The 25,395-nt window shown below is 46.2% G+C and overlaps 8 protein-coding genes across 8 annotated transcripts; 4 read left to right on the forward strand and 4 right to left on the reverse strand.

Annotated features, from left to right (window-relative positions):
* Window positions 1–131: 131 nt before the first annotated feature.
* On the reverse strand, window positions 132–4,111 carry BGW36DRAFT_325678 (putative intermediate filament protein). The gene is made up of 2 exons (XM_046212721.1): window positions 1,269–4,111; window positions 132–1,211 (listed from the first exon to the last, which is right to left on the reverse strand). Exons 1-2 carry the CDS (start codon window positions 3,934–3,936, stop codon window positions 178–180), a joined length of 3,702 nt encoding a protein of 1,233 aa, XP_046068922.1. The 5' UTR covers window positions 3,937–4,111; the 3' UTR covers window positions 132–177.
* An 81-nt stretch (window positions 4,112–4,192) lies between these two features.
* On the forward strand, window positions 4,193–5,614 carry BGW36DRAFT_385758 (phospholipid methyltransferase). The gene is made up of 5 exons (XM_046216952.1): window positions 4,193–4,389; window positions 4,469–4,508; window positions 4,592–4,608; window positions 4,686–5,112; window positions 5,202–5,614. Exons 1-5 carry the CDS (start codon window positions 4,341–4,343, stop codon window positions 5,266–5,268), a joined length of 600 nt encoding a protein of 199 aa, XP_046068923.1. The 5' UTR covers window positions 4,193–4,340; the 3' UTR covers window positions 5,269–5,614.
* Window positions 5,615–7,964: 2,350 nt separating this feature from the next.
* Window positions 7,965–12,383, reverse strand: BGW36DRAFT_385760 (Gryzun, putative trafficking through golgi-domain-containing protein). Its single transcript, XM_046216953.1, has 4 exons — window positions 11,911–12,383; window positions 10,239–11,817; window positions 10,070–10,183; window positions 7,965–10,019 (listed from the first exon to the last, which is right to left on the reverse strand). The coding sequence occupies exons 1-4, from the start codon at window positions 12,190–12,192 to the stop codon at window positions 8,299–8,301; spliced, it is 3,696 nt and encodes a 1,231-aa protein (XP_046068924.1). The 5' UTR covers window positions 12,193–12,383; the 3' UTR covers window positions 7,965–8,298.
* A 1,530-nt stretch (window positions 12,384–13,913) lies between these two features.
* BGW36DRAFT_33283 (short chain dehydrogenase/reductase family protein) lies at window positions 13,914–14,908 on the forward strand. The gene is made up of 2 exons (XM_046212863.1): window positions 13,914–14,219; window positions 14,273–14,908. The coding sequence occupies exons 1-2, from the start codon at window positions 13,955–13,957 to the stop codon at window positions 14,803–14,805; spliced, it is 798 nt and encodes a 265-aa protein (XP_046068925.1). The 5' UTR covers window positions 13,914–13,954; the 3' UTR covers window positions 14,806–14,908.
* A 1,957-nt stretch (window positions 14,909–16,865) lies between these two features.
* Window positions 16,866–17,864, forward strand: BGW36DRAFT_399792 (phytanoyl-CoA dioxygenase; the record flags this gene model as incomplete). The annotated part of the gene is made up of 1 exon (XM_046218562.1): window positions 16,866–17,864. One exon carries the CDS (start codon window positions 16,866–16,868, stop codon window positions 17,862–17,864), a length of 999 nt encoding a protein of 332 aa, XP_046068926.1.
* Window positions 17,865–18,447: 583 nt separating this feature from the next.
* BGW36DRAFT_362593 (putative short chain dehydrogenase) lies at window positions 18,448–19,521 on the reverse strand (the record flags this gene model as incomplete). The annotated part of the gene is made up of 5 exons (XM_046214387.1): window positions 18,448–18,743; window positions 18,811–18,952; window positions 19,006–19,084; window positions 19,144–19,413; window positions 19,505–19,521. 5 exons carry the CDS (start codon window positions 19,519–19,521, stop codon window positions 18,448–18,450), a joined length of 804 nt encoding a protein of 267 aa, XP_046068927.1.
* Window positions 19,522–20,796: 1,275 nt separating this feature from the next.
* BGW36DRAFT_33301 (fungal-specific transcription factor domain-containing protein) lies at window positions 20,797–23,018 on the forward strand. Its single transcript, XM_046212871.1, has 2 exons — window positions 20,797–20,855; window positions 20,917–23,018. Exon 2 carries the CDS (start codon window positions 20,992–20,994, stop codon window positions 22,954–22,956), a length of 1,965 nt encoding a protein of 654 aa, XP_046068928.1. The 5' UTR covers window positions 20,797–20,855; window positions 20,917–20,991; the 3' UTR covers window positions 22,957–23,018.
* BGW36DRAFT_436902 (ornithine aminotransferase) lies at window positions 22,872–24,754 on the reverse strand (the record flags this gene model as incomplete). The annotated part of the gene is made up of 5 exons (XM_046221455.1): window positions 22,872–23,750; window positions 23,818–23,971; window positions 24,048–24,311; window positions 24,390–24,498; window positions 24,566–24,754. The coding sequence occupies 5 exons, from the start codon at window positions 24,752–24,754 to the stop codon at window positions 23,081–23,083; spliced, it is 1,386 nt and encodes a 461-aa protein (XP_046068929.1). The 3' UTR covers window positions 22,872–23,080.
* Between the last annotated feature and the right edge of the window lie 641 nt (window positions 24,755–25,395).

The raw sequence follows: 25,395 nt of genomic DNA on the forward strand, positions 1-25,395 counted from the left end.
GGGGGCTCTCATTCTAGGCCCGGCCAGGCCCACCCGGCATCTAATCTCCCCTACGCTAATATACAGTGGGAGATGTAACAGTACATGTATGTAACTATATAGTAGTTATATATTATATGTTATATCACACTCGAGAAATTAATATATGAATTGTAATATCGTTATAATATGCTCCTATCAATTGCTACTCTGTCGAGGCAGCCGTGACCGCCCGGCCTCTGGCGAGCCAAATAAGACAAGTACCACTTCGTCGAGGATGGTGAAGATTAAGTGAGTATTTAGTCGGGGGTTGTTCAAGGTAGCAAACAGCCTGCGGGCAGCTGCTTGAGCATTGGCCCTTCCGACAACGTTCCCAGCCAGATCGGGAATGAGGGCCGCCAGCATGAAACTAGCCTCGTTGCGCGTTTTGGATTTCTGAGTTGGCGTTCGGACGACTGGCTTTCTCAAGACCCCTCCGGGCCACAATGTTTCTTTGGCAAGCGAAACATAGCGAAGTAAAGAATCGTCCTGCACAAAAGTCTTAGCCGTGTCGCGGACTTTTCGTTCAATAGTGCTACCCAAAAGCTGGTGGAGAACAACGACGACAGCACGCCCACGGAGCCAGTTGTTGCCTCGATTCAGCTCGAATGCCTCCAGAAAAAGATCGCATATGGGGGTAATAAACGGCTCCAGCTCGCGGTCTTCAAAGGCATTCAACTCTGCTTCCGCCTCGGCCGCAGTCACAGCATCCTCCGTGGAAAGGGTTGGTTCTGATCCACTGAGCTGGCTGGTAGCAGCGGAAATGAGATTCTGACCAGCCGTAGAGAGCTGGTCCAGCATGGTAATATTTCCCAGAAAATCGTCCATGCCATCAGCAACGGAGTTGTATATCCTCGTCACGATGTCCTTTGTCTCGCCCTCAGCAGCGGCAGTCTCTCCATGGGGTAAAATAGCTTGCTGCGAGAGAAACGCTCGCAAATCTCGACTCCGGCAAACTTCAGGTAGCAAAAGCAATTGTTGCAAGTACGCCTCAAGTGCAGCACGTCTTTTCTGTAAAAAGTCTTTCTGAAGTTTCATCATCATGCGTCTACGAGGAAATTCCAGCTGGCGTACAGAGGGATACCTCATTCGCAATTTCTGGTGGAGTTCGTGGAATTCGCTATACCGGCGTGGCACCGCCCATGATGCTGCAGGCATCTGTTCCCCTGCATTTCGCCGTACTTCTATTACATCTAAAACATGTAAATTAGCCAACGCTTCCCCCAAAGTAAAAGAAAAGAACGGCATACATAGTGCGAATTCTCGACCGTCCTCCTCTTTACCAACCATGATAGATTTGATTTGCACAGTCGATCGGCCATAAAGACTGTTATCACTCTCCTGAATAATGTATTGTTGTCTTTGCATTTCCTTTCTCCGGATCTCACGATGAATACTTGCTTTGGATTTCCCTAAGATTCGCAACTCTGTGGTATTATTAGTAAGTTCGGCTTTCCGTGTAAGAGTCTCCAAAACAGATTCTTGTGCGGCCAGTTTCTCAATATCTTCGGTTAGCGCTGCAATAGCCTCTGCTAAACCAAGATCCCCGGGAGCTGCTTTATGAATCTCGTCCGCCGGGTCCTTCTCATCTGGATCGGCATATTCATCTTCAATAAACTTCTTCTCGTCCGGAAAGAGTTCGTCTTCAAAAACACTAGTGGTTCGTGAAGATGGTCCAATAAGGCCAAGAGAGGATATGCTGGGTTTGCCTTTGTCTCCCGTTCTTATTTCAGCTCGAGCAATTTCCGAGGAGCTCATAGGGGACATTTGTTCTCTGTCATTTCCAAAGAGCGATGACGATGTGATTGGCCCAGACGATGCGATTGGCCCAGCTAACCGAGGATCTTCGAGTCTCATATTGTTTGGCTCGTCTGTGATGATGTCATTGAGTGCCTGCTCCATTGTTTCAATCACCTCCTTTTTCCTCTCCTCGCCATCGCCGTTCTGGGAGTTAGTGCCGATACTTTGAGTGGACATTCCTAAGGGATCAATGTCATCATCATCTTCAAAGAGTGGAGCCGATCTCTCGGAATCAAAGGAACTCCTAAGAGGAGGATCATGATCATCGAACAGTTTGGTACTGCTGTTTCGTACATCGTTGCTTACAGCGGCCTTCCGAAGATCTTTCGTTTTGTGTATACTGGGCTGAGACTGTGTCCGGGTCATGAGAGGAGGAAGAGGCCGTCTTTCTGAGGGTTCGTATGAAGAAGTCGTTGCAGGAGCTGGTTCAGATTGCTGGACTGCTGCTGTAGCTGCTTCATCAGATGATAAGTACTTATAGTAAAGATCAGAAGTCTTGAATTTCGGGTAATATTTGTGCTCCAACTCTTCTAGAATGGCAGACTGAGTTGTCAAGATAGCAGTTCGTGCTTTTCGATACTGTTCAGGTGTAGATTTCTTGCCTCCTTTTAGAAAGGCTTTCACAGCGTTGCGAGTCTCTTCGGGTACGTTCAATTCTGGTTTCGAGAGGTAGGTTTCATTTATCAATATCATGTCACTCACGTCACTCGACGTCCAGGAAGAAGCCGAATTTGAAGTTTCATCACCAAAATCATCTTCTAGTGGATTACGAAACCCATCAACAACGATCCAAAACTGTACGAGGGACATCCGTTGTTGGCGGTCCATAAATTCCATGAAGTATGATAAGCCTGAGACATTGTGCATTAATTCAACCAAAGTCACATCTTGTACGTTTGGCGCACTATCACGACGTATTTCTGGTCTAAATGGCGCTGGACGGGCGATACTTCCACTGGCCGCAAGTTTTGAAACTTTTTGATCAAGGACCCTTTTTCCAGTTTCAAGTCGCCGAAGATAGACTTGATCTTGTCCTTCAACCATACTCTCTCGTTTCAGCTGACTTGTTACCTGGGCACGAAACTGCCTGGCATCGGATATATTGTTGCAGCGTCTGATAGCCCTAACAAAACGCTCAAACGCTCGTTCAGAGTCATTTGGTGAAAGTCTTGGAAAGGATGCAGTTTGTTTGGTCTTCGATACTGGAGACGCATGTTCATCAAGCGCCGCCCGAAGCTTACGTACTGTTTTACGATCTTGTAACGTAGTACGTCCGTAGGTTTCCATTAACTGATTCCAGGTATCCGGATCAGATAACAGAGTGACAATAGGAAAGAGTACCGCACATGCCACTATTTCTCTGACCAAAACCGAAACAGCACGGCTCTTTAACAGACTTTCAGGAAGAATTTGTGGAAGCAGTCCCATGACAAGTTTACGAGCATACTCCTGTTGGGTAGATTTCTGATCCGTGAGGGACACTGCCGCAGCTGGATGCAGTCTGCCCTCGCGGTATTTGCTCACAATTGCTAGATCCAATTCTTCTGATTCTGTAACACTTCGTGCCAAGTTCCTTCCTCGGACAGCCCTTTCAGCGCGGTCGAATTCTTTCAGATGAGCTGTTAAAATTGGAACGAGCCGAGACACAACAAGTAAGGTTACATCTTCTCTTACAAGTCTGTCACGAATATTCCCAATAGCTAAGCGTAATGCCTTGTCCACTTCATCAACGAATTTCGGGCTTTTGCTTATGTTTTTATACCAAGAGGCAATGAAGTCTCTGGATGCTAGTTGAAGAAGTTCGTCGATGCCCTCGGAAACCACAAAAGATTTAGGGTATAAAGACTTGGGTTTGTATATCATATTTTTCCGATAATTGGTCAATTCTTTGGACCAGGTATCTGGGGCCAAAAACGCGACAACAGGTGCATTTTGGGTGTTGGGTTTCGGTTTGATGACTAGCACTATTGTACTGATTGCAACGCAGGTGACGACTGATATTCCAGCTATGAAGGCGTATCCGAGATATCGAGCGAAGGGCAACCAATTAACAACCAATGCCCAGGAAATGCAGCCGCTGACAGCTGCCAGTAGGACATGTTTGCGACTAAGGGCCATTCTCCCCAGATATGAGACGAGTCAGGGCGACCCATGGCGGATCATAGAAACGCATGCATCGATCGCGACGGCTCACGGGGTCAGCGGTAGGTTATGATAAAAATATCACGGCTGAGGAGAGAATATTCGCAATTGTCGATAGACAGTAGTAATAGTAATAATAGTAGGAGTAGTAATAGATAGACATGTATTTGTTGATAGCCTCCGCACTGTCCTCCCGCAGACCCGCAAACCCCGTGACCGCTGGTCCCTTCACGTCATAGCAACATGTGAAAAAAGCGGCACTCACTGCTCGTGTTTTGCATCTCGTCCCGCCATTGTTTCGCTGTTTTGCTTTTTTGCTTTACTCAGAAACCGCCCAATACCGGCCTTTAGAGTTGAATTGCCGTCACTGTCTGCCAAAAATGTCTTCATTCACTGATTACATAGACTTTTCCCAGCCTAGTCTGCGAAGTATGTTCTCCCATGTTTACAAGGCGTCATGCCATCATGCTGGTGCTATGTTTGACGCTGACACCTGAGGAATTTATAGTCTCTGCATTGGCGATTGCATTCAATCCTATCTTCTGGAAGTAAGTGGCCCTTAATTCAATAGTGTCGACTGGGGATTCAGTTGCAATGAAGCTCGTGGCTAACTTGCTGTTTGCCGGTGTAGCATTGTGGCGCGTCAGGGTAAGTAGAAATTCTTTCATGCAATCAATCAAGTCAGCGTTGCATAGCTTACAAGTTATTTCGGTCACCGTCTCCAGAGTATAAATCTCATTTTTTGACCCGCATATTTGGGAGCCCATACTATGGCTGCTACTTCCTAGCTGTCGTGATCTTCTCACTGGGCATTTTCCGGGACCATCTGTATTACAATGCGTTGCAAGACCAACCTTACTACGAGCCCGTCCACCAACCATACATTGCATACGGTCTCTTTGTTGTGGGCAACACACTTGTGATTTCCAGCATGTGGGCTCTCGGCGTCACTGGAACGTATCTTGGCGACTACTTCGGCATTCTGATGGACGCCCCTGTCACCGGATTCCCTTTCAACGTGTCCGGCTCTCCCATGTACTGGGGTAGCACGATGAGCTTCCTTGCTACTTCCTTATACTACGGAAAAGCTGCCGGGCTACTCTTGACCCTGGAAGTTTTCGTCCTCTACTGGTTCGCCTTGAAGTGGGAGGAGTAAGTCCCCTCAATCCTCGTATCCTGCCCTATTCTACCCTACTCGTAGAGAGATATCGAAGCCCTTTGCTCACTGCCCGTGCGACTAGCCCATTCACCGCCGAGATTTATGCGAAGCGCGAGCGCGAGAGAGCCAAGAGCGCAAAGCGCTCCTAAATACGCCACTGTAAGCTCTTGCGCATTAGTCACTAGTGATGACTTCTAAGCTCGCACACTCGAGACTACATTCCATACAAAAAAAAGTCGACATGTTGTGAAGTTCGATTCTAGCTTCAAAAAGATTACTCTCGATCTTTTAAAAATACCCAGTGGGGTGATTAATCAAGTATACAATATTCTCATTGTGGACTAAGCCATGATTGTTGAATGGGAATATAAAAACGGGGGCAGGATCCTGTCTATTAAGATCCTGGAGGTTGGTTTGGTTCTATAGAGAAAAATTAAAAAAAGCATACACTCTATATATATAGAATATAATTGATTTTGCGATATCTACACAAAATTCATAGGTATATGGAAATTAGGTGTTTTAGAACCCGTCCACCATTGCTCAGTCATCCACATCAAAGAAAACGAAAGCAACCAGCAACTCCAAACTCCAGACCAAACCCGTCGTCTAAAGACATGTTATGTGAATGAAAAAGTCGTAATAGTGCTTTATACGAAACGCTAACCGGAAGCATCTTGCCTATGTTGAGAACAAGAGCATGCACATGTTCACTTGAAGGAAGGCCCAGTCTATTGGCGCCTTCCTCGTCCTCTTTTACCTGTGGTCCGGCCCTCATCAACAGCATTATCGGCTTCATCTTCGTCAGCACCCTTTTTGAGATCTTCCCCTTCGCCGAGCCCCCACCTCTCCTTATCATACCAATCCTCACCATCGCTCAATTCACCGACATGGCCTTCCGCCTTACACCACTCAAAGACATCATCTTTCAGTTGCTGGGCTCGAAGGAGTAAATTCAGCATGTATGAGAACCCACGCACGGTTTCTTCCTGTTTTTGAATATATGACCAAAGCAATCGTCTGGTGTCTTCGGCCTCGTTCGGAGGAAGACCGAAATCTTTGTCGGGTCGGATATTTTCAGAGACTAGGAAAAGGTCATGTGTGGATGGAATGTGCATGGGATCATCAGGTGAAGAATACCGTGAACCACTTGCGGTACCGTTCTCATGAGAAGTCGTGGCGTTGGCTTGGGCCCGCGTAGTCATCCTTCTTGGAGGCTCGGGAGAAAGCTGCTCTTCATCAGCATTCGTGTTCTCGGATCCTTCAGCATTTTCCATGTGAGTATCAGCTCCTTCACGGCTATCTGCTTGCATGGTGTCTTCGTTGTTTTGTTCTTGCTCTCTGAGACCGCTTTCTTCAGCAGGGCGAGTTGCCCCGTCACCATACGATTGAGATTCGTTTGCCCATGATTGAATATCACCACGTTCGCTATGCTCTGAGATCGCTCCAACTGAGGGATCGGCGTCCTCCATTTTAAGTCTTTTGGTTTCTACACCTTGTAAAATTTCAGAATTCGGGGCTTCTGTCATTTCAACGTCTTGGTTATTAGGGTTCTGTTCGTCTCGGTATTCGGAATTCGAATTCGAATTCGTGAGCGGATCCTCCCCATTGAAGTCATTCTCAGCATCCTGTGAGGAATTATTATTCTCAGCTTGATGGTTCACATCTTGTTGCTGCTTATTAGTCGTTGAGTCCCATTCTGAATTGACAGGACGTGATTGGAAGATAAACGGGTCTTCTTCGCTTTCAACAGTCCCGCACGGCATCCATACTGAATCTCCCAATAATCGCCGATGCAAGTTATGAGAATAGGCCAGGAGAACGCGCTCTTTTCGCAGCTTCTCTTTGACAGCTTCAACCATTGTTGATAGAGCCTTCGACCTGTAAGGTTGGGACATTGTGGGATGGTCGGGGAGTTCCGACGCCTGTTTAAGAGGGCATAAAATTTCTATACGGTTATCATAGTTAGATGAGGAGTAGACAAGTTACGCTCAAGAGCAGTTCACGCACGCTCGAGGATTATCTCAGAGAAAGGATTTGCTTCCATGGCAGTAGCATCAGCTTCGGAATCTGTGTCATCATCGCCTATCTCTTCGCCTTCGGAATCGTATCGTGGGGGATTCCGACGTAGGATGTAACGAGTGTACCCGGCATGTTCAACTTTCTATTATCACACAGGTCCAATTAGCTAGCTGGCTTGCGGCATCACAGTGAGTAGAGAGCAGAGTTTACCTCCTTGTACAGTTCATGCGGATTTGTGAAACCCAACACACCCTCATGGACATATTTTGCATTTTCTCTAAGCTTGTTTCCTCGATTGGTAGGCTGAGTGATCGGGTCGTCGGGTCCAGAGTCTGCTCAGAGAAATGAGTCGCGCAAACTCAAGATTAACACAAGTGCACACTCACAATCATTTTCGCGACGTAACGCCTTTTTCATGGCCACGATCGTGTCGTTAATCATCGCAGCCTGCGTCGCCATTTTTCAACGTTGGGAATCGCTGTGCGACTCAGATGGCGAACAGAAGATGGTTTGCTTGACTGCGTCTGGCTCGCGATGAATTAGTAACTCTCCATTGAGCTCCGGTGCGCGGGTCGAGAGGACTGTGTGCAGACATACTTTTATATTAATGGGGGCGGTCTCGATGCAAGTATCGAGGCCATAGAAACTGGCGAGAAACGAACGTAGGGACAGCTGAGTAGGTTGCTTGACTCGAGCCTCAATGTCACCTTTGGAGACTATTACTGCACGCATCACCGCTCACCGCCTTCGGTGGATGCCCCACACCGATTGCCGCCGCGGCTGGTTTATCTCCACCGCCCTGCGCATATTGCTCTTTCTTATCAGTGTTTTCTTCTCGATTACATCTGTTCAATGCTGGTAAGATTCTCGTCAATTATAATCATCGTTCACAGTCTACTCGTGTTGATTGTGTATCTATCGGTCTATTCCTGAGGGCTACCAAAAATAAATGCACGTGGAAACTCTGAGGAAGAAAACAGGAGCGTGAAATGCCAGTAAATGCCGAGATATCAATTAGAATCTCGCATATATGAAACCCAGAATAGGTTGGATGGCTTTTCTTTATTGTTCATAGTGATGAGAGAGAGAAAATTTCTCGGATTGGCGTACACCCCAAACGTCAATGACACTGCGTATTGTCTTGTCCCCATTGTTCATCATGACCCGTCAGCGTCGACCCATACTAAAATGCCTTTTCTATCTGACCGCATGCCCTCGGTCGGGAGAACCCGAAGCGTTTTGTTAAAGTATGTATCGATAACAACAAGTTGCGGCTGAATCCACATCCCAGGGTTGAACGCGAGGAGGGAATATCGAACAGTGTGTCTGCTGAGAGGGACCAGTTGGATTGCCCTCGTCTTAGATCCGCTGAATGCAAAGTGCTCACTCGCTTCCATCGTAAGGTTGAATGTCAAACAATGTATTGAGGGATTCTCAATAGTATAGTCAAGGTGAATTAAACCAGGTAGTTGGTCGGATGATACTGATGAGGCCAATATGCGGGGTTCGCCCATGGGTATCAAGAACCGGGGCATCGCTAATGATGAAACCGTCGAAGTCCCCGTTCCATCTGACAATGTTCTTCTCCAATGTACATCCAAAGAAAGATCAAGGGTTACAGATTGTCGATCTTCGAGGCTTAGCTTATGCACATTGACCTCAAATTCTGATTCACGAAGGTCTCCTAGCTTGATTTGTGGAGTCTCGGGTGTCATCAAAGTCTCTGTACTCAATTCACAAACTGCTCTACCGTGTGTTTCCAGTAGAACAAGGCTGACTTTCTCAATATCAAGTGGCTCCGAGGCAAAGGAGACAAGCTTTGAATTGACTATCCATTTTTGCTGTAGGCCATCTGGTCGGGGAGTATCAGAAGTCGCCAGAGCTTCGTTGAGGCTGAACAAATTAGGCCACGGCTGAGGATGAATTCGCGGGAGGAAATCGTAATTGGCCTCAAAAGGTCTCACAAAATCCAGGTCAACGACAATTGATTTGGAGATTGGTGTTTGTGGGTCTGACGACAAGAAATATAGCATCGATATTTCCAGCTCATATTTCACGGCATTTACAGTATTAGACAGCACTAACTGGACCTCCGAAGTAGAGGCCGGGGCCAGCTTTCCAACATTTCGTGATATCGAGTGAGGTATATTCTCCTCAGTACTGTCAACGGGGTCGGCATTGTCAAGCCATGATAATTCGACTTCCGACCCGGGCTGTGAGTATATTTTGGCATGCATAGCTACTTCCGCCACATCTTCTTCGTTATTTTGCATGGCCACAGTCAGTGCAACCCGCTCATTGGTATAATAGTACTTCTCCAGATTTGGTGTATGAATGTGAATCTTTGGAGGTTTAGGGAGAATCCTGCACATGGAAGTGTCGCGTTCTTTGCCTATTCTCCTTTTGCGCGGACCTTGAGGAGTGTTTTTCCACCAGAAGAAATACATGCTCTGATGGTCATTTGGTATAACATATGAGAGATTGAATTTCTCCTCTTTGACAACAAGGGTGATTGATGCAATTCTAGCTTCACCTGCCTCACGCGGGACTATCGTCAAATTAAACACCCTGGTATGAGAAGGCCTCAAGGTCAAGTCTACTTTGCCCACTATAGACGACGAAAAACTTGAGGACTCGGTAGGCTCTTTTATATCATGCAATGTAACATCGGAAATCCGACATTTAGGGTTATCATCCTCAGAATCTGAATTTTCTGTTTGCAACCTGATAGGTCTCAGGTTGCCTTCGAAAATAATTTTGACCTCTGATAGCTTTATCGGTGCAGAATCACGCTGTGCTAGGGATTCAATGCTTAATTGAGCTTTCAACGGCTCACCAACATTGCCCTCGGATCTCTCAAAAACCAACGAGGCTGACACTGATTTTATGAGAAAAAAGTAACAGACATAGATGGAATTGAGAACATACAGCATGTGATAACATCGTCCGCCTTGAGAACAAGTGAAGGCTTATGGTCGCTAGTAGTAATTCCATCAAGGCAATGATGGAAATCATAATTCCAAGTCGGGCGAGGGTGGAAAACTTGATAGCGCGTTAGATCTAGAAACATCGGGTCTGTTAAGAAAGAGAGGCTTACCTTCACATAAAAGCTCCCAGTAAATCCATATCAAAGTTTCATAATCATTGAGCTCAATAGCGCAGGCTCTGAGTGTCCAGGCAAATTCATCCATCAAATCCCACCAACCACTTTTTCTCCACGTTAAACTCGGCCAAAGGGGTTTTAGGGTTTCGTAAGCGTCAATCCATTGCCCTCTACCAATATGACATTTGGCTATTTCTAGACTCAGGCTTTCCACTTTTCTCACTTGTCCTCGGGCAGCAAAGTGTCCCAAAGATGTCTTCAGTGTATCGATGATCGCAGAATAGTGGTCGAAGCCGGAGCTATCAGTGTTCGGAGCTTCTATGTGAGGTTCAGGGACTAGGTATATGTCATAGAACTGTAATTTAGCCACGACTTGCGAGGCTGGGGACTGGTTTGTCGAGCTGCGATGCTCCTCTGGAATTTTTTCCGCAAGCGCCTGACGCTGGATTAGATGCTGTGCTGATCGATCAAGCCAATAGCCTTCATGATGAAGAAGCTCCCAGGGGAGAAGACCCTCACTGATAGGAAACTTTTTCTCAGGGGGATGAAATATTGATTCATAAACTCGCGCGGGATCCCGAAGCACGTCTGGTGAGAACGAAGGCAGTTCAGCGCGCGAGATCAGCTCAGACATAACAGTTGACCATCTAGAATCCCAGGCTTCCCATCCATAGTTCTTCGTTCCTTTGCCTTTGCGATGAACGATATCTTCAGTGTTGGTTCTATGATTTATCCAAAATCGCACGGCTGCGGTTGTCTGGCAGCTCCAAAGCAAACATCGAATAATGCGAATGGCCAATATATCACCAAGTAGCCGGGCTTCGTTGAATCTGGGATGCCAGGCTGCAATTGACTCAAAGACTTCCTGTCCAAAAAGGATCTCGTACGCAGCCTCAAAGTTACGCTGAGCCGCTTCCATTTCTTGTCGAAACTCAGCGAAAACGCCCAACTTGAATTCATAACGAACATTCCAGCCTTGTGAAGACAATGTTTGCGATGTCCCACTTGTAGGTGGAGCTGTTGGTGGTGGTATCGACCCTCGGTTTCGTTTCCTTCGCGCATGTTTAGATAGATCTCGGTAATAATCGACTAGAGAAGGGTGCAAGGAGGACAATAATGATCGTACAAAGTCTTTTACTTCAACGGCTGAGAGATCGGGGTATAAAACATAAAGGGATCTTGGGTCGATATTTGTGGCTCTCCGAATATTCGCCATTCGCTCGTCAAGTTCCTGTGTATTAACACCATCTTCTGCCACCAATACCACGACAAAGCGAGATTTATAACCCGAAGCAGCCCATGCCTCATTCAACCCCCTTATTTCAATCTTTAACTGGTTATCCCGCAGCATACTCATACTAGAATCGGATGTAATTGGCAAAATGTTGACAACTGCGGCTGGAACCAAATGCTGGTGCTTGAGCACCCAGGAGGGCGTAACGAGGCCATCGGGGAAGGTTGGCGACCCAGGCGTCAAAGGAGAAATCGGGGAGTGCACGACTGGGATTCCAGAAGATAGAGTGATATCTGCATCCGAGGGGAATCCTGCCTTGTGCGGGGGAAGGCGGTATGTCTAGGATCAAAATATCAGCAACGAAGCACAATTTTACGATTGAGAAATTCTTTTTGAGCCAGCTATCAGGGAATTCAAAATGCGTCGACTCACCCTTCCGATCACTTTGATTTTCGTTGCAAGGCGAGGAGACCGGCCGGCATCAGCTGCTCTCCAGCATGACTCGGACGCATCATAGTCAAGAAAGGCAGAGCGCAGGTCGTCGACGAGGGGCCCATTAAGCAGCGGAAAGTCCGATGCGACAACCGTTCCTTTTTGATCCAGGAGAGGGTATTCAGCGCCTAGCGAGTCGTCATCGTACTCGTTATTGGCGAAACCGGACAGCAGAATCAACGGTAGATTGTGCGTGATATAATCAGTAGGATAAGCATCCATTGCGTGACAAGGTGCGGGTGTCGGTCATGACATGATTTGGTCGGAGAAGTATGTCGTCAGCGGCAAAACAGAGTGCGCTGAAGCTTGTGTCGCTGCAAAAGCGACGGTGACGAGGCCGAAAACAAAGTGATCGATTCTGGTAGTTGAGATACGCAGACGAGGAAAGCTGGTAGTTCGCGGGAGCTTGAGCCACCGAGCGGGACATTGCGACCCAACATAAAAACTATGAATATTTTTATTTTTAAATATTTAAATATATATACAAAACTATCAATACCACTGTCATCTTGTATAGTTAATAGTAACTCTCTTGGTCTATGCAACCAAGCATCCATAACTACTCTCCATAACTACATAACTAGTTTCTTGCACTTTTATTGTTGTAAATGCAATTTCTCTCGGTGCATCTCCGACAATCCGTGTAAAGAGAACAAAGCCAATTAGTATACGTGGACATGAGGCAAAGTATTAGCTAGATATTTGCGGTGTTTTCTCCTGACGAATTTCGTGCTCGAATTATTTGCGGGTTGTCTTTTCATTAGGCACATTTACAAAGTCGATCATAAAGCGCGGCCCGTATCAAATTCCATAGCATGTTACTCCACTCACTATTGCCGTGAAGGGAACCAAAGGATTGAAGAATCTCCGATTATTGTTGCCGCTTAGTTCGAAGAAATGATTCAGTCTGCTTATTGCCAAAACTTTGTAGGTACCCCGGACCAGCCGAGGACCATCATAAGTGTCATTTGTTGGCCATGATACCAGTACGAAGTATCTGGCCGAAGATGTCCAAGATACACAGGTATAGGACTTCCTTACAGGCTTCGGAGATGATGGTACCAGATGGTAATCTACCTTTGCAAACCAGCTTCTGCCGTGAGAGCTGGCTGTTCAAAGAGCTCTGCTGTCGTTATGCGTTTGCGCTTTTGATGAGGTGTTGGAGTTATTTCTTTAATCGAATTGCTCGACTACACAACCAGCCTCCTTTAGCCATCTTTGAGTGGTTGGAGTCTGAATGCTTCTGTCGAATATAATGACTGATTTCTAGAAAAGGCCAGGTTGGTGATGCAGTGGTACGAAATCGTACTTTCTAGTGTTATTTTATGACTACATCGAATGACGGATACAGAATACTTGAAATGACGGTTCGTGGCTTTTAGCATGAATTCGAACTGATTGTATATGAGAAGCCATTCACATCAATTTGCTAACCCGCATTCCTGTTACTGTGCAAGCAAATTCTTGACAAGCTGATTACTTAAACATTGGGGTGAATAATACAGGGATGGGAGAAGTACCTAGCTCACTCGGGGATGATACTATCAAACTTATCCATTGCGATTTGTAGATTATCTAGCATATGAAATAGCTTGTAAATCATAGACAGGCACTATTGTTGTTTTAACATATTCATGGTGAGCAATCTATGACGCCGCCCTGATGAAAACAGACTGGGACCAGCTTGGGGGTGAACATGGAACAGGTTAACAACGCAAATAAAACAAATAGATTTCCTTCGAGCAATACGAAGCAGGCAAGAATACCGTTGAAACATCAATACCATGTGTCGGATATATTATCGTGCATAATACACTCAATGTTGAAGCAAGAAAGCTGGAACTAAGGGGTAAAATCCGGCAAAGTCCAGTTAAGTCCGACAATACTACAAGTAAATACCAACCACAATGACATCGGATTAAAGTTACCCTCCCTATCCACATAAAAAATTAGTAACGGACTTTTCACCATTCCTCACGTCGAGATGCAGTTTTCCAACCAGATCGTTCTTGTTACTGGCGCAAACCAGGGACTCGGATACTCGGTAATCAAGGTTGCTGGTCAGCGCTGGCCACAGAACACCTATCTTCTCTGCAGCCGCAACCTCGAAGCAGGCAAGCAGGCTATAGAAAAGCTCCAAAGGTCTGGAGTGAGCGCCAAGATTGATCTAATCCAGCTGGACGTCACCGATGACGACCAGATTGCTGCGGCAGCAAAATATGTCGAGTCGACTTATGGCAAGCTAGACGGTAGATGTCCTTTTCTTCAAGTAATAATCGCTAAACTGATCTTTTCGGGCTAGTTCTTGTAAACAATGCTGGAATACTCAGGATTCCGCCTACTGATATCTCAGATCTTAAAGGAACACGCCAGACATACAATGAGTTGCTGAATATCCACATTGCTTCGGTAGCTGTTGTTACTAATGCGTTCATCCCCTTGCTCTATGAATCATCAGACCCCAAAGTTATCAACGTCAGCTCTGGTCTGGGTAGCATGCAGAACGCTCTAACCCAAAAAATGGGGCGCCACCCTCCCTACGGTGCCAGCAAGATCGGAATGAACGGGCTCACTGTTCATCTCCAGGTTGCGCAAAACGATCGAATCAAGGCTGAGCAAAACGGAGACATTCCAACGTCAGAATATCCCCGAATTAGGTACTATACTTGTGCTCCAGGCCCTCTCAAGACCGCATTCAACGGTTTCAGAGGACCGAAGCTTCCGGACGCTGGAGCGGAGGTTATCATCCATCTAATGGGGGATGATGAAACCAAGTATGAGGGTGGCACTTATTGGGAGTATGAAGACGGACAAATGAGCCAAGTTCCTTGGTAGGAGTGTGCGCGAGTTGCTGTTTTTGTTCGGGACGGGCAGGGGTGTATCTTTGAGGCCAGCTATTTCTTTTGTACCATTTCTGGAATAGCATAATACATCACGGTCTGATAAAATAGAAACCGAGGTCAAAAGCCTTCTGTTTTCTAGACAAATAGGTTTTCTAAAGTAAGCTAGACTATCAGAGCCTAGGAGCCCTCCTATGGGGCAACCGTTACTTATCGAGCTCAGAAGGAAAAGACATTGGCAGAGACTAGCGTAAAATATAATTGATCATTTTCAGTGTTGCTAATGTCTGCACTACTCCTACTCCATTGCCACAACTTCCTGTCCTTCATGCCTTTGTACCTCAAAAATAAATCGAGATGTCATTTATAAAAGCAGGGCAAAGTAAGATTTACTGTAGCGGAAATTAGGGGCTAATATCTAGGTAGAAATGAGGCTGGAGAATTAGAAGCCGGACAAGAAGAGGAGTAAAGTCTGGCAGAATTAGTATTGGGATTGAGCATTCTCTAGAAGTGAATTTATAACCGGCTACATATGTGTAAATAACAGCAATACACATAAATTCTCCAAACTTTCTTCATCTTCACTCTCTTCTTGTCGAGTGATTCAGAACAGTTATTGGCACTGAGTAGAACTGAATTTCAGTCAGTCGATGGTGTAGCCGCTGGCCATTGCAAGTCTACGCATATGAAAGAACAGATCAGAGTGACGGCTACCTCATAGTCTGTTCTTTCTGTGCGCAGACAGTTGAGTGGAGATGTCCACTTGATCCTGGGCGCCTCTTACTATCCAATTATACCAAGGAAGGTGAAGACCTTGGAGGCAATATGGCTCTTCGACCATACGAAGCAAGGCTCTATAAACGCGAGCTATAGAAATATTCTACAATCCATCCTTAACCTTACTTCCTAACTTATACGATGTGATGTAGAACAGGCCTCGTCTACTGATTATCCCTATGTCGTAACCTTGTTTCGCTTTTATCCTCAAAGCCTGCACTCTACGCCGCTTCAAAGACGGAAAGAGATGATTGGAAGGCTTATTTCATGTGTTACGTTATGTAAAGGCTCTCGTAGGTCAATCCTAAGCTGGGCAGGCAGGTAAGTCGGCAGAGCTGTCATCACATTTCACGAGGAGTCTGTCTTTTCAGAATGAACCAGTCTTGCTACTGCTGCTACTGTCGCTCCTGCTGTTTCCATAGAATGCTGTTGGACCTTAGAGACAGTTTGATCTAAATTTAGACATACCATATAATTCACAGCCAACAATTATTTTTATGCAGTCCGTCGATCACTACATGTACGCCATTGAAGCATGTATGTATATTCCTGATGGCTGGCATGTCGCTGCTGGGTCCACGTAGCACAGAACCGAAGAGATCCCTGTAGAGGGCCTTCTGCGACCGCCGCCACTGCCTGCAATGGAACAACAGGTGCGCCACAGTCTCTGCCCCCTCTGAGCACCCCCCCTCTATTTACGGTATGACGCTTCCGAGGGGACCCTATTCATTTTTCAATATTCCACAATGGACGATAGGCTCCCCAAGATAAAAAGTTCTGAGCAACACCTATCTAGATATTGACATATGCCACCCATGGGACCCGTAGGATCCAATCGACACCTAATTAAGCCTGATTATTGGCTAAAACCGCCGATCCATCTAAACTGATTACTGTTATTTAGAACTATTTGGGTCCGAAAACGTACTGACAGATATGTGGCAGGGCGTACAGGCTAGGAATGGGAGGAGGTTTAAAAGTATCGCATTATGATGTTAATTATGTGTGGAAGCTGACTGTTGAAGTGTCATTTTGTAGTGAGGACGCTACAGATAGCCAAAAACGTATAGGGGCTCGCCATCTCTTTCCAAAACTGGATGCCGTCACAATTTTCTTAATTTGGTATCCCGCCAAGAAAATATCATCAGTCGCAATATTGATTCTGTTCGTTATAAAGGCATAGAGACATCATTATCTGCCGGTTTGCGTGAACCTGTTATCTTCAACAAAGAGGATACCTTGTTTGATCAAACCATCCTACAAACACGCACCAGCACCATGATATCAACCAATCACAACGCCACTAACAACACACATACGGAGGGTACCGCACCAAAGGGCCCTGTTACTGAGGTTCCTGAGCTTTGCAAAGATGCAAGCGCCCAGGAGGTTGAAGATGCCCTCAAGCTCGCCGGCTGCTGCTTGATTCGCAATTTTGTGAGCAAGGATATTATCGACCAAATCAATTCTGAATGTCGACCCACCCTGGAGCAAGATGGAGCGTGGGAAGGGAGCTTTTTCCCTAAAGAGACCCGTCGGGCTTATGGACTTGTTGGGCTCTCTCCAACCTGGGTCAATAATGTCTTGATGCATCCTGTCTATCAGAAAGTCTGCACGCGTTTCTTGACCATCCGTCACTGGAACTGGTCGGGCAACAGGAAGTTATGGGCAACCAGTCGGCCAATTATCAATGCCACTTCGTGTTTTAGTATTCGGCCGGGTTCGAAAGCTCAGGAATTACACCGCGATGACACCGTTCACCACAATCGAATCGAGGCTGTCGATGTCTATCCCGAAGACCTCTCTCCCAGCGCTCCCAAACGTGAGACATCGCTTGCTCTCTTCCTCGCCGGTACAAAAGCTACGAAGGAGAACGGAGCAACCGAGTGCATTCCTGGATCTCATCTATGGAGCTCAGAACGTATGCCAAACGCAGATGGCGTGCGCTATGCGGCCATGGAACCGGGAGATGCCTTTCTCATGCTAGGCTCCACATATCATGCGGGTGGCCAGAACACGACGAAGGATTCAGAGCGCCTTATTCATGCTACATTCATGTGCCGCGGTATACTGCGTTCTGAGGAGAACCAGTTCTTGACCATTCCCATTGAGACAATGAAAGAGCGCAGTCCCGCAGTGCAGAAGATTACCGGATATTCTGTCTCGGAACCGTTTTGTGGGTGGGTTGGTTTGTCTGATCCCAGAAGGTTACTAGATCCTACAGTGCCCGCCTATAGTGACCACCAAGGGGCATTAGAGGACATTCCGGATGAGTAAAATCGATGAATTCTTGCCGCCCGGGGGGGACTATGGTAGCGGTGTTTACCACCGAACATCCTTCCTGAACCAGACAAAGTTACATCGGGTACTCGGATTAATACTATACCTCTCACTATGCGCATGAGATGTTGTTGGAGTCTAGACGCATTACCCCTCATCTCCCCATGGGATGTCAATTTATCCCTATTTTCTACCGCTCCTCTGAGAGTCTCGGGTAGTAGTAGTAGTAGTAGTAGTAGTAGTAGTAGTAGTAGTAGTAGTATTTATTTACGCGTCTAAGCGGCTGAATGTTGAGGTTTCTGTTTGTTAACAGGGCATTACATGCCTATATTGTTTATTTCTTTCTGGCTATAGGTACTCCCACTACACATGTGGTGAAATTATTCCTTTTAAATAGATGATCCTGATGATCACCAGGGTACTCCACCGTGTTGAACACGTACTTTAACCATCCTTTGACGTTCTATATAAACAAACTTGACCTGGTATACAATATATAAAGTTCTTGTTATCCTTATTGTTTGAACTATCGTGGTACTGCTCAATAATAACGGTGTCCAAAGCCTATATTTGCTCATCATCATTGAGCACAGTATCCACCATCGACGTTCACGACAGCGCCTGTGATCCAACTAGCACCATCACCACTTAGGAAAAGCACGGTTTTTCCAATATCCTCTGGCACGCCTAAGTGCGGCCATGGAGTAGCACCGTGAATCTCCTTGTTGAGCGCCGCATCTTCCAAGGCGGAACGAACCATGGCAGTGCGTATAAATCCAGGACAGACAGCATTGATGTGGATTTTATCGGGGGCGTAGTCAAGGGCGGCCTGGCGGGTCAATGCCACCACGGCGCCTTTACTGGCGCAGTATGAAGCTGTCACTAAGTCAGTAACCCATAAACCCCTTTATGTATCGTTGCAATGGAGAAAAGAATTGCTTACGTTCCATTGACAACCCCACCAAGCCACCAATCGATGAGATGTTGACTATCCAACCTCGGTCTCCAGAGGCTCGAGGCTCCTGCTTCATCATTTGTGCAATGGCATACTTCATTCCAAGAAAGACACCTCGGGAATTAATTGCCTTTAAGAATAAGTTTTTCCTTCATATATTCAGCCATGGTTTGGATTTCCTACCATTGTCTTGTCAAATGCCTCTACCGACTCTTCTGCTACTCGGTGTTGCCCGCAGAAGACCCCTGCGTTATTGACCATGCTAAAATGGAGCTTATAAGTCATTTCCAAACACCACACAGGAGAAGAACTTTCACATACATATCCAGACGACCATATGTGGCCACTGCGGCTTCGACAAGTGCTTCCATATTCTCTGCTGAACTGGAATCTGCTTTCTTGAAGATCGCCTTACTCGTCCTAGCGATTATCTCGTGCGTTGGTGCATTATCTGCTTCGTATCCACCGGCTCGTAAAACGGGTGTAATATCGCTGCAGACAACTATAGCACCTTCTGAGGCCAAGGCCAAAGCAATTGCTCGGCCAAGTCCAGAGGATGAACCAGTGACGATGGCAACTCTTCCTTTGATACTTCTCAATTAAATATGGTTAGCTTGCGCAAGATACATCTCACCGAGCGTCACCGAGCGTTCTCCAAGCATTAAGCAATAGACCGATTTACCTCAAGATACCCGACATTTTCAACGCTATATAGCGTATTTCTTTTGTCTGTGAAACCAAGTTTTCAACCTCCGATGAGCCAAAATGCTGGGGTGAATTATGTTGTAAATGCTTCTGATCAAAGTGCCTTGGGGAATGATCGGACGGAACTACCCTACCCACCGACTTATCAATCACCGTTGTTTAAGTTGAATGCAGGTCGACATTATCAAAGGACTAATTAAATAGAATCCTGTATAGGAAATGGACCCAAATCTATGGGCTGGCGCCACTAACAGAGAAAGCTAGCAGCTACAACCCCACCGCACACTTTCGTTGTAAAGGTCAACGAATCGGAATGCTGTTACCCCAAAGAAAATAAGGTTCAAATAGAATTAGGAAAGTCAGAGCGATAAAATTGCTTTAGCTTACCCTAAAGAACACTACCCAAAGTTAGTTTGCTCGCTCTCACCTTCCGAAAGAACCGCTTGAAATGCATCGCCGCCATGTCAATTTGTCTCCTTGGTTGGCTATTTATTAACTTTTTTCTTCCATTGAACAAGTATTCAATATGATTCAGTCCAGATATAATAAAACCTATCTTTCCTACTGTAAGTATCTGTTGTGAAAATAATTAAAGAATTTACATGAAGTATTTGTTCTTGAGAAATACGTTCGCTGTCGTTGACGACCCCGGTTACTCAGTGGGGGTGCCAAAGTACCTATTTGCCACCCCCGGTAAAGCCAGGAAGTCCGCTGGTTAGAATCAATGTCATGGAGCTGATTTTACAAGCAAGGATATAGCTCATAGATTTTAGCCTTCATTATTGCCTATAGACTTTCAATAGGGTTGAGACCAGGCGAATATAGTGGCCATAAAAGGTCTTGAATAATGTACGCTGTATGGATTAGAGCATTATCTTGTACAAATGTCTTATTCATTTGGATGAATCCTAGCAGCTGTTGTTGATATAAATTAAATATTCCCTCGATGTCTCACCTCCATATAGAGAATCTGCGTCTCTATGAACAGCTATTAGCTCTGTACGTTGATAGTAACCGGCGAGCCCACGCAAGAGGTTGAATTGCATGCTCGTCCTGTAATGCAGGGCGTTCTTTTGAAACCTCTTCGTTTTATGCATTTCTCAGGGTAATTGATGGATTTTGCGAAAAGAACAACCCAATTGAGCGAAGCTTGCAGTTGGGCACCCCCACTGCTAGGTAGCCAAGCCGAAGATAACTGCCGCTCAGAGGGGCCCGTCCGCTCAGCAGCGCCGTGGTTATCTATCCCCATGATAAGAGCACAGCTCTGTCAACTTGGAATACCTTGCGTTGCGGTCCATTCTATCGTCACTATTTGCCGTAATCATCGAGTATGTGCTCGGGCATCTTGCAGCTCGTCCTTTCTGTTCACCCTCTGATGATGGTCGGCAGAGAAGAAAGACGTATCGCCCAGAAGGTCCGCAACCCAGGTTCCATCAAGCCTGGTCCCTCATCGTCCCCGGTATAATGCAGAAGAATCGCGATGTCAGATTACGGAGAGCACCACATGGCAAAAGTATCAAATCCTTTAATGGATGTTGGACCTGTCGACGGCGAAGCGTCCGATGTGACGAACACAAACCACAGTGTTTCAGGTGCATGAATACCAATCGTGAATGCGAGGGCTTCGAGATTCGTCTTACCTGGCTTACAATAACACCGGAAAAGCTCTGCCAGAGGCAGGCAGCATCTCACTGGGGTTCTAGGGATCTCTTTTCACGTAGAGACAACGATAGTGACGACAGTAACCCCAGTCGATCTAAACGCCGTCATATTCCCGCCCTGACGGTGTTCAACATGGACCTACCTTCATACAACGAGATCGAACTAGATACGATTTTGCATGAGGTTCAATTGAACAGCGAGCAGTTGAACAATCAAGGATGCCCATTGCAGCATGGTCCATTTGGGGTATTTCGACTGAAGCCCGAGTCGCCATCCATTGCTGCGCACCCGCATTCGATCTCATCCGCATTATCTGAAATCGGCGCCGCAGTGCCCGCTGCCTCACGAATCTATGATTCCGACCATCCCCAGTTTAGAGATGAGGTTATATCCCCCGCAGAATGTGTGACTGCCGATGATGTTGGTGTTTTCCATGATGCTCTTTCTCATCGTAATCTGAATTATCTATCTCCATTATCCAACTCGTCTACTGGCCCCGCCGGCACAGACTATCTCGCCCCCGACCAGACGATAATCCCCTGGGGTCCTGCATCTGTTGTCTCCACTGAGGAGCCCGATATAAATTCCCCCCTTAAGCTGCGTGAACTGTTCCATCACTGGAGAAGATACCTTGTCCGGTTGATGATCCCGTTTGCAACGGAGAACCCATACATCACCATAATCACCCCCATGGTAGAGTCAATGGATCTAGATCGAATGGGCCCTGCGAATAGTGCGGTTTTCTGGTCGATCATGACTGCATCAGCGTTCAGTAAAGCCCGCATGGTCCAGGACGGCCACGAGTATATCAAGCTGGGAGAGTCTTACTATGCCAAAACATTGAACTTCCTTAGCATTTGCTTCTCTAACCAAGATGTCCATCAGGGACTAACAGTTCTCGCAGCGTTAACAATGAGTACCTTGATTGACGTTTTTCGTCCTCTACCGAACTCTCGCGAAAACTGGCAGTTGCATCTGCAAGCTGGAAGATTGTGGATCAAATCACGAGATTTGGAGATTCCGTCTCAGGACCCTAATGCGTCGATATTGATCGAACTAATTCTACTATTGGAGGTTCTTGGCTTCTCTGGCAAGCGACCACTCACGCCTTCGCTGCGTGAACCCTTTTTGTCGCTCAAATACTGCACGATCGACCGATTCAGGCTCAGGGTTCCTGTGCTCCACGATTCATATCACCTAGAACGCATGTTTGGGCTGCCGCTGAATGTATTTGAATCTATCATTTGGACGAATTTGTTGGTCCAGAAAAGCGCAGGGGCATCACAAGAAGAAATTGAAGCCTTGGGATTTCAGATCACCTCCGCAAATCCTGCCTTCTTTCATCATCCTCCATCAGATGCTCCCGATGCATATGCCAGAAATTGTATTAGAAACTTGTTCTATCATGCATGCGAAATCTATTTTGAAAGGCAGGTTTTGCATACCCCAGTTACAGACGTTCAGTGGATTGTGACAGCTGCGTTTCCTTACATTCAAGGCCTTCTCTCCCATGACCATGAACTACAAGGGCCTTGTCTTTCTTGGCCCATTTTCATCATTGCAGCCGAAGCTATAGATCCAGAGGTATGCAAGACTGCTATCGCCTTTTTCGATCTCGACTGGCCCAGGAGGATAGGAAACTACTCCGCGGCAAAACAGGTATTACTAGAAGTTGAAAGACGACGGAAAGATTTGAATTCAGTTGATGTTGCTCTTCATTGGACTAGGGTCATGGATGAAATGGGCCTTGACATACTCTTAGTTTGAATGCGTAAACAAATCTAAAAACAGACCCCATACATTTTATAATATAGAAGAAAGAGCTATTGGAAATATAAGCATAGGCAGTCTTCAATAAGCCTCTTCCGAAAGACAGGGAAAACCAATACATTCACTCGGTTTCATGAACACCACCTGCAATCTCCTCGTATTGCTCAATTTCCGTCGCAGTGTCTTGTAGGATGTCAAACCCTCTTTGCAGGTCCTTATCAGAGATAGTCATTGCAACTGACATCCGAACACGTCCGTCTAATGGGTATGTGATCAGCCCTTTGTGCATGGCTAGGGCAGCAAAGCGCCTAGCTGTGACACTAGGATTGTGGTAGTCTGATTTAAGAGTAATGTTGAGGTCAGCTCCCCGAGCTGTGACATACTCAATGAAGGGGAACATTCGCAGCCAGTCCTTCGTAAAGTCGAGAAACCGTTGTTGAATGTTTGCCGCTCGTGCAACGAGACCTTCTTCATCAATGATCTTCAAGGCGGCAATGGTACAGGCGATGGCCATTGGCGTATGCGCAAACGTTCCCGCACACTGGTAGGGCTTAACCAGTGACATGCACTGGTTATTCCCTAGAACGAATGCAGCAGGGTAGGCACCTCCAGTGATGTTTTTGCCGATTGTGATCATATCAGGTTTGATATCATCGCCCAACCATTCGGAGCAGAAAAAGCGCCCTGTCTTCCCGGCGCCCATCCGAATCTCATCAGAGATAAACAAAATGTTGTATTTCTTGCATAGAAGAGCAACTGATCTAGCGTATTGTTGGTCTTCTTCGAAGGCTCTTGTACACAAAAAGTTAGTGAGGCCTTTTTTCAGCAATTCGCAAGTTGAATATTTTCATCGCTTACGGCAGGTGACCATGGATACACTCCATGATAATAGCAGCAACGTTGCTATGGTGCTCTTCCAAACATGCTTCCATGTCCTCAATGTGACCGTACCGCAATAGTGTCTTTTTGCTAGGATGCAAATTGGTGAGCTTCTCGTCGAAGACTCCATACGCTATAATAGAAGATTATCTGTTAGCCAGTCAGATCCACCAAGGAGACCTCGGATGCTTAAATCCGTCAGTATCTACCATCTCTTTCTTTGTCTGGGTTCATGATAGGCCAAATTCCCGACGTCAGGCCATGGTAGTTATCCCCGACACCCAAAACAAGCAGTTTGTCTGCTGGGATGCCCTTAACTTCTCGACCCCATTTCCGAGCAATTTTCACAGCAGTATCTGCTGCCTCTGATCCAGTGACAGCGGCGGTGATCTTGTCGTACCCAAATCGACGGCACATCATTTCGGCAAACGTGGGCCATGTGGCGACGCGCATAGAAGTGTTAACAATTGTAGCTTTTTGTAAGAAGATGGAACGTTAGCAACCCCGGTCCTTGATAGACAAGTTGACTTTGCAAGCAATGTGTTGCTTACAAGTTTGAGCAGTCATAGTGATAGCTTCAACGAGCTTGGGATGGCATTGACCCAGGCTGCCAGCACTAAACATCGCAATAAAATCGATGTACTCCTTCCCATCAATGTCCTAGATTCATATTTAAAAGTGAGAATTTTATGACTACCATTCAAGAAATGCTAGGAAGTGAACTTACATGAAGCTTCGACCCCTCCCCGCTCGCAATGTACGCAGGTAGGGGTGTAAAACCGCCAACAACGTACTTGCCTTCCTTCTCCATCAGGTCAACTACCCGAGGGGACAAAGCCGGGGTATTTCTCTTGACAGATGCCGTGAAACTGTCATCCCTTTGGCTGACGGCGCCGTCAACTAGTGTTTGGGCCATGGTCACCATTCGAGGTCGAAAGCCTAGGAATACCAAGAAAAGACACTTGTCCCAAAAAAAATATCTTTAAATATCTTCAATCAAACAATCAAGAACAGAGGACAACCTCGATATATAGCTGTCTATTTCGTTCCAGACTGTGGTCCCACCATGACCTAACAGTCTTGAGTGGTAAGCAATCCCCCGTTCTTTTTCTCCAATATTCATTATTAATAGGGACTATGTTGGCAAATAAATGTTGAGTGAGGCAAAATAGAGGAATTAATAGCGAGAAGCTGTGTCGATTATTATCATGTTGAGGTTTGGAAATGAAGACTCGCTCCTACTTGCATTGGTAACTCGACGTGGGGTGTACTCACTTCGCTTAGAACTGCCGCGGACGGTGTGCTTGTTTCACGCGATACATAGGCCATGACATTTGCTCTGCGTATTCCATGCAGTATCTTCCTACTTTTCCTGGAATTGTACATATTTACACACTTTTCCCCTAGGCAACTAGATGTTTGTGTCATCATTTTCTAAGATCAACTGAGAGCACTCCTTTCCACCGACAAGTGGCAAAAGTTAATCTCATAGGTAATTCCTCTTATCTCTTATCTCCTACAAAACCAAGTGTGTATGTTTATTTCGAAAATTGCGAT

The sequence above is a fragment of the Talaromyces proteolyticus genome (assembly GCF_021365285.1).
Source record: "Talaromyces proteolyticus strain PMI_201 chromosome Unknown BGW36scaffold_10, whole genome shotgun sequence".
In the NCBI taxonomy this organism is placed as follows: domain Eukaryota; kingdom Fungi; phylum Ascomycota; class Eurotiomycetes; order Eurotiales; family Trichocomaceae; genus Talaromyces; species Talaromyces proteolyticus.